This window comes from Dromaius novaehollandiae, chromosome 14 (genome assembly GCF_036370855.1).
Source record: "Dromaius novaehollandiae isolate bDroNov1 chromosome 14, bDroNov1.hap1, whole genome shotgun sequence".
Classification (NCBI taxonomy): domain Eukaryota; kingdom Metazoa; phylum Chordata; class Aves; order Casuariiformes; family Dromaiidae; genus Dromaius; species Dromaius novaehollandiae.
This window is the reverse complement of record NC_088111.1, coordinates 3,460,473-3,473,624: the sequence shown is the minus strand read 5'-3', so window position 1 is coordinate 3,473,624 and position 13,152 is coordinate 3,460,473. Positions and strand designations below refer to the sequence as shown.

General features: G+C 74.0%; 1 protein-coding gene across 2 annotated transcripts; it reads right to left on the bottom strand.

Annotated features, from left to right (window-relative positions):
- SREBF1 (sterol regulatory element binding transcription factor 1) lies at positions 1-10,988 on the bottom strand. 2 transcript variants are annotated; one of them, XM_064520096.1, is made up of 18 exons: positions 10,609-10,988; positions 7,244-7,612; positions 6,925-7,088; positions 6,722-6,850; positions 6,421-6,639; positions 6,217-6,331; positions 5,678-6,115; positions 4,751-4,935; positions 3,539-3,800; positions 3,268-3,434; positions 3,009-3,177; positions 2,815-2,923; positions 2,620-2,732; positions 2,375-2,507; positions 2,062-2,224; positions 1,623-1,808; positions 1,438-1,549; positions 1-1,180 (listed from the first exon to the last, which is right to left on the bottom strand). In XM_064520096.1, exons 1-18 carry the CDS (start codon positions 10,712-10,714, stop codon positions 957-959), a joined length of 3,363 nt encoding a protein of 1,120 aa, XP_064376166.1. In that variant the 5' UTR covers positions 10,715-10,988; the 3' UTR covers positions 1-956. The 2 variants fall into 2 exon arrangements, with proteins under 2 accessions (XP_064376166.1, XP_064376167.1); XM_064520097.1 differs by having other exon boundaries at positions 2,620-2,729.
- Between the last annotated feature and the right edge of the window lie 2,164 nt (positions 10,989-13,152).

Sequence of the window (13,152 nt, the reverse complement as noted above, 5' to 3'; positions counted from 1 at the left end):
TATAAATAATTGGCTTTAATTGTCTGTACAAAACTCTCCAACTATGAAAATACCGTTTAAAAAGGCGAGGCAGGCGGGGGGGCAGGGGCGCGCGGGGCTATGTACAAGGTGGGCGGGCGGCTGCAGGGGACGGGACACCCCCGGGCCCTCCATGCCCCCCCCCCGGTGCAGCCCCAGGGTCCTGCGTACCCCCCCAGCCCGGCTCCTCTGCGCCCCTGCCTGGGGCCAGCACTCGGCCCCGGAGGCTGGTGGCAGCTCCGCGCTGGGGGGACTGGTCAGTGCTGGGCAGGGAGGGGCTGCGGGGCCCCCCCTTACCCGCCGCGGGCACCGTCTCGGGAGGGCCCTGAGCTGCCATGGTGGGGCCAAACCTCCTCCCACACCCCAGGAAGGGGCAATGGCGAGGGGGCCCCGGTGCCTTGTCCTGAGGAGCCCGTGGGGGGGGGGGGGGCGTGGGGCGAGCGGGAGCAGGGGGCGAGGGATGGGGATGTCGGACAGCCGGACAAGGCCGGAGAAGCAGCCTGGTGCCATGCAATACTGTGACGGTGTCACTAGAGGTCCCCATGTCCCGGCGCCCACCAGGGCTGGGGACAGGGCCAGGCGTGGGGACAGAGCCGTGGGGGGGCTGAGCCTGCCTGGGGCAGGTGGGGGGGGCTCCTGCACTTGGCTGCCCCACGGCTGGGTGCTGCGGGTGCCGGGAGCCCCTTTGCCATCACCCTCAGCCCACCCCACGCAGCTCCCCCGTCACCCTAAAACCCGCCTGCTCCCTCACCCCACCCCGCAGAGGGTCTCCTCCCCCGGGGAAACTGAGGCACGAGCCTCCCCGCTGCCTGCCACCCCCCTGCAGCACGACGGGGCCAGCAAGCGCAGCCCCCCCCCCCATGTGCCCCAGCCTGGCCGGCAGCCGCGCGCGGGGCTGGGGTGGGAAGGGGGGGGCCAGCACGCGCCTGCCTCCCCGGCTAGCCGGACGTGACGGTGGTGCCGCTGCCCAGCTTGATGATCATCTGCTGGCAATCGTGCAGTGTCCGTTTGTCGCCCAGCTTCTCCAGGGTGCGGGCGGCCTCGGCCAGCATGCCCACGCGCTGGCCCGGCGCCGCCAGGAAGCTCGGCGGCAGGTAGCAGCAGGCCAGCAGCAGGGCCTCGGCGTGCTCCCGCGGCGTGGGGTGGCTCTCCGGCTCGCCGGCTGCGGGGGGGGCAGAGAGCGGGCGTCAGCGCTGCCCCACGGGCACGCGGCAGCCACCGCGCGTCCCTCGGGCAGGGCCAGGCGCGCCGGAGCCACCGTGAGGCTGCGTCTGCCTGGAGCAGATGCCAGCTGCCACCAGCAAAGCGTGGGCAGGGGATGGGCAGGCAGCCCCGTCCTGCCGGGGCGGCGTCAGTGGGGACCGGGGTGTCCCCCAGGGATGCACCACCAAGGATGCCCCCGGAGACCCCTTCGCTCACCCGTTTTGCTGCCCTGCACCCCTCTCCTCCGCAGGCTGCGATCCAGCAGCTGGTGGGTCCGCGTGGGGCTGGCCCGGGCCATGAGCCTGGCGGTGGCTTCGTGCAGGAACACCTGGGAGGGGCGGGAGCGTGAGGGCCGCGGCGGCCGGGGCAGGGCGCGGAGGGGACCCGCGAGGGTGGCTCACCCTGCGCATGGCGGGCCGGAAGGTCTGCGCCAGGCGCCGCAGGCTGCTGAGGTCCTGCTGGAAGCCGCGGAGCTCCAGGGCGGACGCCTGGTAGACGCAGCTGAGCTGCTGGCTGACGCTCATCTGCTGCTGCCACAGGTTGGTGCGGGTGACGAGGAGCAGGTCACAGAAGAGGAGCTGGGCCGCCTGGCAGGGCGAGAGGGGGGCTCCGGTGAGCGGGCACGGCCGCAGAGGCGCCCGGGAGCCGCGGCAGCTCCGGCTCGGCGGCGAGGCCCCCCGCGGGCAGGCGGAGCTGGACTGGGCCCCCGCGGGGCTGCATGGCAGGGGCATTGCACTCCGAGTGTGACACATGCAATGCAACTACAATGCACCCCCGCGAGGGCCGGGGGCCGCCCGCCGCGAGGGCCCCCCGCCGCCCCACGGCCCCCCGCCGCCTCACCTTGTCGATGGTGGCCTTGGCGGGGCTGCCGAAGTCCAGGCTCTCCCGCAGGTAGCCGCTGGCCTTCTCGCACTGGCTCAGGCTGGCCTGGCTCCCGTCCTGCTTGCTCAGCATGGCCCGGACGGCCTTGAAGGAGTGCAGCGCTGCGCGGGGCAGGGGCTTCCTGCGCGGGGCAGGGGGGGGGACGGTGACGGCGGGCCCCTCCCCAGCACGTCCCGAGTCACAGCCAGCTCCCGGTGCCCGGAGCACGTTAGCGGGGGCTGTGCCAACCCCGGAAAGGAGGGAGGTGTGCGCGGAGGTGCCCGGGACTCACTCGGAGCTCTGCAGCGCCCGCGGCATGGCCTCCACCAGCGGGTAGAGGCGTTCGGCCCCCTCTTCGTCTCCCTGCAGCCAGTGAATAACGGTGCCGAGGACGGCCGCCCACCACTTGGACACGGGGTCGGTGCCTGCCGGGCGGGAGGGACACGGGAGCGCGGCGCCCACAGGCCCCACGGCACGCCCCACTGCGTCGCCCGGCCACCCGCCCTGGGGAAGGCGGTGTCCCCGTGCGGGTCTCACCTGCGACGGCCGCCAGGCCGGAGGCGATGGAGGGCGCGGGGCCGGGCGCCCCGCTGGCGTCGGAGCAGCCGTTGAGCAGCTGCAGGTACTCCAGCGCGTCGGAGAACTGCCTGCTGAGAGCGGGGCGGGGGCGCGGGGGCCGTGAGCGGCGCCGGCCCCCCCGGAGGGCGCCGGGAGCCCGCGGCGGGCACTCACCCCTCTCCGTGGGCCGCGGGCCGGCGGGGCTCGGGCAGGGCCACGCAGCACAGCGCCTTCTCCAGGAGGTGCTCGCGGAAGAGCTGCGTCACCTGCGCCAGCGGGTCCACTGCGGGGGGGGGGGAGGCGGTGACGGGGGGGGCGACCACCACAGGGCGGGGGGGGACCCCCATGGCGGTGGCGGGGGGGGTTACCTGGGTTGCCGGCGGAGCTGTAGATGCTCTCGCTGGGGGCCCCCTTGACCACCCAGTCGCCGTCCACGAAGAAGCGGTGGCCCAGGGGGTGGCAGAGCCACTGCATGGCGGGGGGCACGGCGCCGCTGTGCGAGAGGGCCACGCGCCGGGCGCTGCAGAGGAAGGGGCGCTGCGGGCAGAGCGGGGCTCAGCGGCGCGGCCGGGGCGGGGGGGGGACGGGGACGACGGGGAGAGGGGGGGGGACCGGGCGCAGGCTCACCGCCAGGAAGTGGAAGCAGCGGTGCAGGCTGGCCTTGACGCGCAGGGCGGCCGCCACGTAGATCTCGGCCAGCGCGGCCACCGAGACGGCGTCGCCGGCGCACTCGGCCAGGTTGACGGCGCTCAGCGCCAGGTTGACGGCCAGCAGGTGCCCCCCGGCGTGGCGGCCTGCGGGCGGGGGCGGCTGAGGGCGGGGCGCGCGGGGGGGCCGGGCCGGGCCGGGCCGGGCCGGACCCCCCCCCCCCGCCTCCCGCCGCCATGGCGGTGCCTACCGGTGAGGTGGAGCTGGTGGAGGCGGTGGTAGGCCATGGCGGCGTCGCGGGCGCTCTGGCGGACGTGGGCGGGGGGCGGCGGGTCGCGGCGCAGCCCCCCGGCGCGGGCGGCCAGCCAGCGGCCCACCCAGAGGCGCTGCAGCAGGTGCCGCAGCAGGCTCCAGAGCAGGCTGCAGGCCAGGTCGCCGTGCGAGGCCGGCAGAGGCCGCCCCAGCGCCCGCAGCGCCGTCCACAGGTGCTGCGCCGCCTGCGCAAAGTCCCCCTGCGCCCCGCCGTCACTCCCGGCGGCTGCCCGGGGGCGGGGCGGGGCCGCGCGAGGGGGCGGGGCTGCGCGAGGGGGCGGGGCCGGGAGGCAGCAGCAGGTGGGCTGGGCGGGGCTGATCCCTGAGGGGGGGGGGCCAAGGTGGATGGGCGGGGCTGGTCTTCCAGGGGGCGGGGCCAGGGTGGGTGGGGCCAGGGTGAAGGGGGCGGGGTGAAGTAAAATGGGCAGGGCTAAACTGGGGGGCAGGTGGGTGGGGCTAATCCAGGTGGAAGGGGTGGGGCCAGGACAAGTGGGTGGGGCTAGTCAGATAAGGGGTGGGGCCAGGTAAAGTGGGTGGGGCTAATCCAGGTGGAAGGGGTGGGGCCAGGACAAGTGGGTGGGGCTAGTCAGATAAGGGGTGGGGCCAGGTAAAGTGGGTGGGGCTAATCCAGGTGGAAGGGGTGGGGCCAGGTAAAGTGGGTGGGGCTAGTCAGATAAGGGGTGGGGCCAGGTAAAATGGGTGGGGCTAATCCAGGTGGAAGGGGTGGGGCCAGGTAAAGTGGGTGGGGCTAGTCAGATAAGGGGTGGGGCCAGGTAAAGTGGGTGGGGCTAATCCAGGTGGAAGGGGTGGGGTCAGGACAAGTGGGTGTGGCAAGTCTCAGTTGGGGTGGGGCTAGGTCAGGCAGGTGGGTCTAGGTCAGGTGGGTGGGGCTAATTTCATTTGAGGGGTGTGGCTAGGTCAGGTGGGTGTGGCCAGTCTGGGTAGCAGGGGGTGGGGCAGGGCCGGGACACATGGGTGGGACTAAGAACAATTAAAGGGGCAGGGCCAAGTGGGGGGTGGGGCCAGGCCAGATGGAGGGGGCAGGGCCATGCTGGGTGGAGGGGCAGGGCCACCCCAGGTGGAAGGTGGGTGTGGGCGGGGCCATGCTGGGTGGAGGGGCGGGGCCATGCTGGTCAGGGGCGGGGCTTACCCGGGCAAGGTCGAGGTCGGCCTGGCGGCGGTGCCTCCAGAAGAGCACGGAGGGCTCCGAGTGGGGGCGGGTGACGGGCTCGCCGTAGACGAAGAGCCGGACCACGGCGCCCAGCACCACCGCCACGTTCAGCAGCCAGAAGACGAGGGTGGGCCAGAGCCACTGCGACCACCCCCAGGGCTCCTCTGGGCGCGGGGGCCAGCGGGGGCTCAGCCTCGGCACGGCACCATGGCCGCCCGGCTCCCGCCCCGATGGCCTCCACCCCCATGGCTTCCACCCCCATGGCTTCCATCCCCAACATCCTCTCTCCCCATGGCCTCTGCCCCCATGACCTCCACCACCATGGTCTTCAACACCATGGCCCCCATCCCAATGGCCATGACCACCATTCCAACGGCCTCCACCCTCAACAGCCTCCACCTCCATGGCCTCCACCTCATGCCTACCCTGATGGTCTCCACCCTGACAGCCTCCACCCCGACAGCTTCCACCACCATGGCCTCCACCCCAACAGCCTCCACGACCATGGCCTCCATCCCATGCCCAACCCCAACAGCCTCCATCCCAATGGTCTCTGCCCTGACAGCCTCCACCCCATGCCCACCCTGATGGTCTCCCTGCCCATAGCCTCCACCCTGCACCCACCCACCAGCCTCCAGCCCCTGCCCGTACCACCTGCCTCTACCCCGACAACCTCCCCGTGCGCCCACCTCAGCAGCCTCCACCTTGCACCCAGCCTGACACCCTCCACCCCAGCGGCCTCCACCTCGTGCCCATCCTGACACCCTCCATCCCAATAGCCTCCACCCCCAACGGCCTCCACCTTGAGCCCATCCTGACACCCTCCATCCCAATAGCCTCCACCCCCAATAGCCTCCACCGTGACACCCTCCACCCCAACGGCCTCCGCCCCGTGCCGGCGCTCACCCCTGGGGGCCGGCTCTGCCATGATGCTCCTGCCGGGTCCGGCGGCACTGGGGCTCTCGGCGGGGGCCGGGCTCCCGGCGCCCCGCAGCAGGGAGGCCAGCGGGTTGAAGGAGAGGCAGAGGAAGACGAAGGCGCAGAGGGCCATGCGGGAGCGGTCCAGCATGCCCTGGGTGCCGGGCGAGGGCGGCGGGCGCTCCTGCTTGACCTGCGGCCCCGCGCCGCCGACCTTGGCCTCCTCGAAGAGGGGGCTGTCGGGCTCCGAGTCGCTGCTGCTGGTGCTGCTGCCGCCGCTGAGCGAGAGCGGGCTGCTGTGCGACGGCGAGCCCACGTCCGAGGGCGGCGGCGTCAGCATCTCCATCACCTCCGCCTTCACCACCTCCATGGGCGCCTCCGCCTTGGCCCCGCCGCCGCAGGAGGCCACCAGGTCCTTGAGGGACTCTGGGGGGGCAGAGCGGGTTGAGGGGGGGGCGCAGCCGCGGCAGCCGGCGCCGCCGGGCTGAGACCTGCCCGGCTCGTGTCGCTTGTGCCCCGGCACTCACTGTTCTTCTGCACGGCCACCTTGAGGGCCAGGTTCTCCTGCTTGAGCTTCTGGTTGCTCTGCTGCAGGAAGCGGATGTACTCGATGGCCTTCCTCAGGATCGCCGACTTGTTCAGCTGCCGCCGGAGGGGAGAGACGGCTCAGCCCGGCCCCGTCTCCCCCGTGGCACGCGCGCTGCCCGGACCCCCCCGGCGCCGGCGCCCACCTTGGCCTCCGTGCCCACCACCAGGTCCTTGAGCTCCACGATCTTGTCGTTGATGGAGGAGCGGTAGCGCTTCTCGATGGCGTTGTGCGCCGTGCGCTTCTCCCCCTTGCTCGGCACCAGCGCCGGCTTCCCGCTGGGCGCCAGCCGGTTGATGGGCAGCTTGTCGGCGTCCACCACCAGCGGCACCGTGGCCAGGATGGTCCCGCCGCTCACCAGCGCCTGCGGGGACGGGAAGGGGCACGCCGCGTCGGCGGGGGGGCCCGGCCGGGCGCGTGGCTCCCGGTGCCGCCGCGGGACCTACCGGCACCTGCAGCGGGGCCGCCTGCCCGCCGGTGCTGCCGGCGACGGAGGTCTTGGTGCCGCCGGCGTCCGCCTTGACGGCCGTCAGCAGCAGCGAGTCGGCCTTGATGAAGTGGGGCTGCAGCAGCACCTGCGGCACCGGGGGGGTGAGCGGGTCGGGGGGCTCCCCCAGCGCCCACGTCCCCCCCCTGCCCCTCGGCTTACCGGCACCGGCTGGATCTGGGGCGAGACGGGCTGGGCGGCGGCGGGGGCCAGCAGCGGGGGGGCCGCCACGCTCTGCACGGCGCCGGCCAGGGTGACGGGCTGCACGGGCGGCGGGGCGGGCAGGGGGCCGGGCAGCGCTTGCCCCGCGGCCCCGGGCTGCACGGCTGGGCGCGGGGCAGAGCAGGCGTTAGGGACCCCCCCCAGCACCACAACGATTTGCTTTTCCTCCCCCAGCTCTTTGCACCCGCCGCGGCCGGCGGCGAGGACGAGCATCCCCCCCCCCCATCCCGGGCGAGACCCCCCCGCGCGCCGTGCTCACCGGGGAAGCCGTGCTGGTAGCCCACCAAGGGCTGGGGGCTGAACTGGCCGGGCGACGCGGGCACGAAGCCGGGCGCCAGCGTGACGCCGGCCGGGGGCTGCCCCACGGGCACCGCCGCCGGCTCCTCCTTGACGCCCGGCGTCGGCGGGGGGCCGGGCGCCGGCAGCAGCGGGGCCGGGGGCGGCGGGGCGAAGGGGGCCAGCGGCCCCGGGAAGGCGGCGGGGGCCGCGGCGGGCGGCGTGCCGGCCCCCGCGTAGGTGCCCAGGGCGGGCGGCAGGGCGGGGGGCGCGGCGCCGTCGGGGGCACCGAACGGCGAGTCGAACAGCCCCGGGAAGTCGTGGTCGGGCACGTTGATCAGCTGGAGCATCTCTGCAAAAGAGACCCCCCCCCCAGCGCCGTCAGGGTCCGGCCCTGCTGAGCAGCCGCACCCCTGGCTGCCGGGCACAATTCCCCCCCCCCGGCAGAGGGTCCTTTGCCCCCCTGGGGGGGGACAACAGCCTGGGGCAGGGGAGAGTGGCCCCCAGCAGCGCCAAGCATCCCGTGCCCCCCCTGGACCCGGGGCTCCCTCCGGAGCAAATCACCCATCCCCGAAAGCCCGGGAAGCTGCCGTGTCCTGGTGCTCCCCGGCACTCCCCAGCGGGGAAACTGAGGCACGGAGCCGGCCGCGGGGGCGCAGGGGTCCGGCCGTGGCTGCTCCGGGGGCTCAAACCCGGCCGGGGGCAGCAGGGCCGATCTCAGCCCCGTTTTGAGGATAAGGCGGGGGGAGATGGGGCTGCAGCAGCTGGAGCCTTCATCACCCCCTGGAAGCCCCCAAACGTCCCCTACAGCTGGGCAGGGGCCTGGGGGGCCCAAGGGCTGGGGCAGAGCGGTGGCACGTTCAGGACGTGCCAGACCCCCCCCCATGCCCGGCTCTCCCCCGGGGGGCTGCCCGGGACGCACGCACCGAGGGGTCCCGCGGCGCCGGGCGAGGAAGAGGAAGGAGAGAGCAGGGCCCCGAGGCCGGGCCGCGGCGCCGGGTTAGCAGCGAGGCAGGCCGCGGCTCGCCGGGCACAGGGCCCTCCCCGGGGCGGCCGCGCCAGGGCTGGAGCGGGGCCGGCCGTGGGGTGATGCTCCTCCGCCAATCGCCGCCCGCCCGCCCGCCGCCCCCAGACAGCCCCGCGGCAGCGCCAAGCTGCACCCGCCGGGTTACTCGCGGGCAGCCCGCCGTAACCCCGGCCCGCGGTTACTCGAGGGCAGGCTCCCTTAACCCCTTCGCCGGCGAACGAGCAACGCCAAGGGCGCCGCGGCCGTGCCGGAGGGGCCCCCGCGCTGGAGCCCGTCCAGGAGCCGTGCCGGGGGGCAGGGGGGAGCGGGCAGCGGTCTCGGCGCGCCGACCTACGTGCCGCTCCGCACTGCTGCCAGCTCCGCTGCGGGCGGCCGGCTAGACCCCCCTGTGCGCCCCCGGCCCGGCCCCACGGCCACCGGAGTGGGATGCAGCCGGCCGGAGGCGACCTGGAGCATCCCTGCATCCCCCCGGAGCCGAGCGCGGCTGGAGCCTGGTGGCCTCGTGGGGGGTCCGAGCCCACCGCCCTCCCCACCCGCCGTGATGTCCCACGTGGGGACCAGCATCCTGCCCCACCGAGACCCCCGGTCCCTCACAGTTCCCCTCCGGAGGGACCCGGCGCAGCGCCCCAGCTCCCCGGTTTAACCGAGCCCCGAGCAGCCCCGGGCCGGGGCAGCACATCTCGGTGCCGCGCAGGGCGGCGAGCAAAGCGGGGGGCCACCCCATGCTCTGCGGCTGGTGGGACCCCGTCCCGCTCCGTCCCAGCCCTCCTCTTCCTCCTGCCCACAGCGGCTCTCCAAAGCGCCAGGCATCCACCGGGATATTTATATCCCGTGGCGGCGGCTCCCTGCCCGGCGCAGCTGCTGCGGGTGCTCGCACGGGGCCCAGCAAGGACCCCCGTGGGAAAGTCCAACGCCTCGGGAAAGGCCTCCCTGCAAACCGCGCCGGGGTCGCCCCCGGTTTGGGCGCAGCGAGGGCAGAGAGGGCTGGCGCGTGCCGCCGGCAGCGTGACCTGCCTGCAGCCGGCAGGCAAAGTCCTGCCCTGCCCGAGCCAAGCCTGGGCGCCGGGGTCACGCGTGGACACGCGCAGGCCGGAGGCACCGCTTCCCTCCGGAAGATGCTGCGCCGGGCAGCGACCCGCCAAGTCAAAGTTCACCCCTTGGCTCCCGCCTGAATTCGAGGTTTTTTTTAGCCTCCCGCCCGGGACGTCGCTGCAGCCCCGGGTGCCGGAGCAGGCCGGGCTCCCGGCGGGGGCCTCGCTGCCCGCGGGGACCTCGCCTCCTGCCCAAGTCGCGCTAACTCCGAGCCGGCGCTGAAGCCACCGGTGGGGCCGCCGGGGCCTTGGTGGCGGGAGCGGGTGGCTCTGCCCGGCGGCCGGGCTGGCATCACCCGTCCACCCTCGGCCGTGGGGACCCGCCACCCCCGGCCTCGGGGGAGCCCGTTTGGAGCAGGGCAGGAGGCTGCGGCCCCCGAGCCCTCCTTGGCCCCCGGGGGGATTCCCCGCACACCCCAGGCCCAGACCCCCCCTCCTCCCCACAGCCTCCCCCCCCCCCGCCCGGGTAGGCGGCCCGGGGAGCCCAGGCGTCCTGGAGGGAACGACCGGGAGTAACCCCGCGGCTGACGTCACGCGGGGCGGGGCTAGCGGCGACACAGCGCTGCGGCCGGGGGGGCCCCGCCGGGGCTGCCCCTGCACTGGGGGGACGCGGGGACCCCAGTCCCGGGGGGGGACTGTGTGCTGCCCCCCCCCGCTCGGTGCACGCACCCGCCGTGGATGCCGCTCCCCGGTCTTGCACCGAGCCGCCCCCGGCAGTGCACCGAGCCCCCCCCCCCCAGCCGTGCACCGAGCCCCCCCCAGCCGTGCACCGAGCCCCCCGGCCGTGCACCGAGACCCCCGACTCCGGCCGGGCACCGAGCCCGGTGACCCGCAGCCCTGGCCGTGCACAGAGCCCCCGGTTACACACCGAGCCCGATCCACCCGGCTTTGCACCGACTCCGGGGCCCCCAAGCTCGGCCCCCCCCAAGCGCGGCCAGGCACCGAGCCGCCTCCCGGTTGTGCACCGAGCCCGGCCCCTCCGGCCATGCCCCGGTCCCCGACCACGCACCGCGCCCGGTCCCCGGCCATGCACCGCGCCCGGTCCGGGCACGCTCCGGCACCCGGCGATGCCCCTCGCCCGGTGCCCCCGTCCGCGCCCCTCGCCCGGTCCCCGGCCATGCGCCCAGCCCTGGCTCTGCACCGAGCCGGGCCCCCGCCGTGGCCCGGCCCCCGGTCCCCCGAGCCCGGTGCCCGCTCCCGGTGCCGGCGGCGCCGCGGGGCTGGACGCACCGTCGATGTCGCTGAGCAGCGCCGCGTCGATGTCGCTGGTGCCGGCGAGGCCGAGGGACGGCGCCAGCCCGTCCAGGGCCGCGTCGTCGAAGGCGAGGGCGCTCATCCCGGCGGCGCTCACGGGCCCCGGCGGCCCCGGCAGCGGTCGGCGGCTCCCGCCGGGGCTGCGGCTGCCTCCGGCTGCGGCTCTAGGAGCGGCGGGGCCGCCCGGGCCGCCCGTCCGCGACCCCCTGCGCCATGGCCGGCTCTGGCACGGGCGAGAGGGAGGGAAAAAAAAGGGGGGGGGGAATTAACCGCGAAGTTGCTCCCGCGAACCGTGCCCGAACCTGCTACCGGGCAGCGGAGGCGAGGGGAGGGGAGAGGCGGGCCCGGCGCCTCGGCCCGCCCCGCCGTGCACACCCCGCCCCGGCCGCCGCTCCGGCCCCGGCCGCCGCTCCGGCTGCGGCTCCCGCGGCCCCGGGCACCGCGCCGGCTCCGGCTGTCCCGGCCCGCAGCACCGGAGCCGGCACCGGAGCCCGGCAGGGAGCGAGGCGGCTCCGAGCCCCGGGCTGGGCATCACCCCCCGGGGCAGCCACCGACCCCCGGGGCAGCCACCGACCCCGGGGCAGCCACCAAACACCTGGGCTGGGCCCGAAATGCCCCCTCGCCCTGGCTGGGGGGAGAGGGGCAGGCGGAGGCGCGCTGGAGGGCCAGCGTTGGGGGCAGAGGGTGGGAAGAGCCTGCAGAAGCCCCCCAGCACCCGGCAGCGGCCGCGTGCCAGGGTGAGGTGGGCCCAGCATGTCCCATCTCCAGGGTCCTGCGATTCCCTGGGGCAGGAGAGGGGCCGGGAGCATCTGGCTTCCCTGGAAAGGCGGACACGCGGTCTGTCCCCCTTCCCCGTGCAGAGGGATCGTCCCCGCGCCCCGGCTCCAGCGCACGTCCTGCACCGGCCCCTGACCACGGCCCTTGCTTGCAGCCCGGCCAGGTGGCGGGGGCACCCCTGGGCCCCGGGAGGGACAAGCAGCTGGCGCTGAAGGGCCACTGCTGTCCCCTGAGCCCTGGCCGAGCCCACGCGACCTCCTGGCACTCGGCAGGTCCCAGGGCTCAGCCGGGGGCTCGCGTCGGGGTAAACTGGAGCCGCCCGACCGCAGAGCTGGGCATCTTGCATCGCCACCAGGAACAATTTCGGAAAAGAAAACGCGCTGCAACTTTCCCCTGCCCCAAAAAGTTTGCCTGCTCCTCTTGCGCACCACCAAGCGCAATCTAAAGCTATCTGTGAATTAATTAAAACTGGGTGCAACATAAAAAGTCCCCCCCCCCCAGGCTTCATGCCTGGGGGCTCTGCCCTCTCCCCATCCCACGAGGTCCCGGGGAAGAGTCCGGCTCCGCCACGGCAGTGGGGCTCCCGGCCCCTGCAGAAAGGCGCTCGCGGGGGGCCGCGTGCCACGGGACGGGCTGGGCTTGCAGCCGGCTTTCGAGGGCCGCAGCCGGGGCGATGGACGGCGTCGCGTCCCTGCCGGGAGCGTTAGAGCAGCCGCGTGGGAACGCAAGGGTCACCCACCTCTAGCAACCCACGCGCAAGACTCACAGCACGGCCTGCCCCCGTGAGACATGAGGGGAAAAAACACACACACACACAGACACGGCTTTATTTTCACACCGGGCAGAGAGCAAGGGGCGGCCGGAGCAGCACCGTGCGGGTCCCTTCCCTGTCCCCATCCCTCCCCCTGAGCCGGGGGGACACGTGCCCCGGGCCCCACGCACTGCGCTTTGCTGCGCTCCGGGGCACCAATGCAAACAACTAGCATCCTCCGGACGATGGGGAAGGGTTAAGCGGCTTGGCCGTCCGTGGGTCGGGATGGGTTTGGTGGCCAATGGAGGCCACGCGGGGTGGGGCGCCCGGGACGCGGGGTTGCGGGCAGGGAAAACCCCGCCTGTAGAACCAGCGCGCCGCAGCCAATAAGCGCCGCGGCCCGGAGTGGAGTGATCCTGCATCACGGCTCGGGGCCCGCGATTACATCATGTCGCTCCTCCGGGGCTCGGCCGCCGGGGCCACGTGGTTGCTTCGGAGTCGCTGAGACATTTTTCCTGAGCGTAGGGTGGGAGGAAACCGCAGGGAAGAGGCGGAAAATAAACCAGCCCGGAGACGGCCGGCGCTGGATGCAGAGCCAGCCGCGCTGTGCCCGGTGCAGCCCCGAGATGCCTGCGCGGAGCATCCCCGTCCTATGCGGCTCCCCCTCGCTCCGACGGCACCGGCTGCCGCGGATGCGGTGCCCAGCCGGCTCTGAGCCCCGGCACACTCGTTGCCTGCCAGCACACCTTAACCCCGTGCTGAGAACAGCGCTGCTGGGAGGGCCAACGCTCCCCAGGCCTGGCCTTTGGCATCCCTCGTGCTTCGGTGTTTGTTTTGCTACGGCTGAGTGCGGTGTTAATCATTAACGTGCTGCAAACAGATTCAAATCCTCTTCTCTCCTTCACTACCTGTAACGCCATCCGCTTGGCCAACTCTCCCTTCCTGAGCTACGGCGTTAGTAAACACAGCCAGGAACCACGTCGGGCACCCTG

Coding starts and splice junctions, on each gene's coding strand:
- SREBF1 (XM_064520096.1), bottom strand. CDS start 10,714: ATGAGCGCCCTCGCCTTCGACGACGCGGCCCTGGACGGGCTGGCGCCG. Junction 3,801..4,750: donor CCGACCTCGACCTTGCCCGG/GTAAGCCCCGCC, acceptor GGCGGGGCGCAG/GGGGACTTTGCGCAGGCGGC. Junction 3,178..3,267: donor GCTGCTTCCACTTCCTGGCG/GTGAGCCTGCGC, acceptor CTCTGCCCGCAG/CGCCCCTTCCTCTGCAGCGC.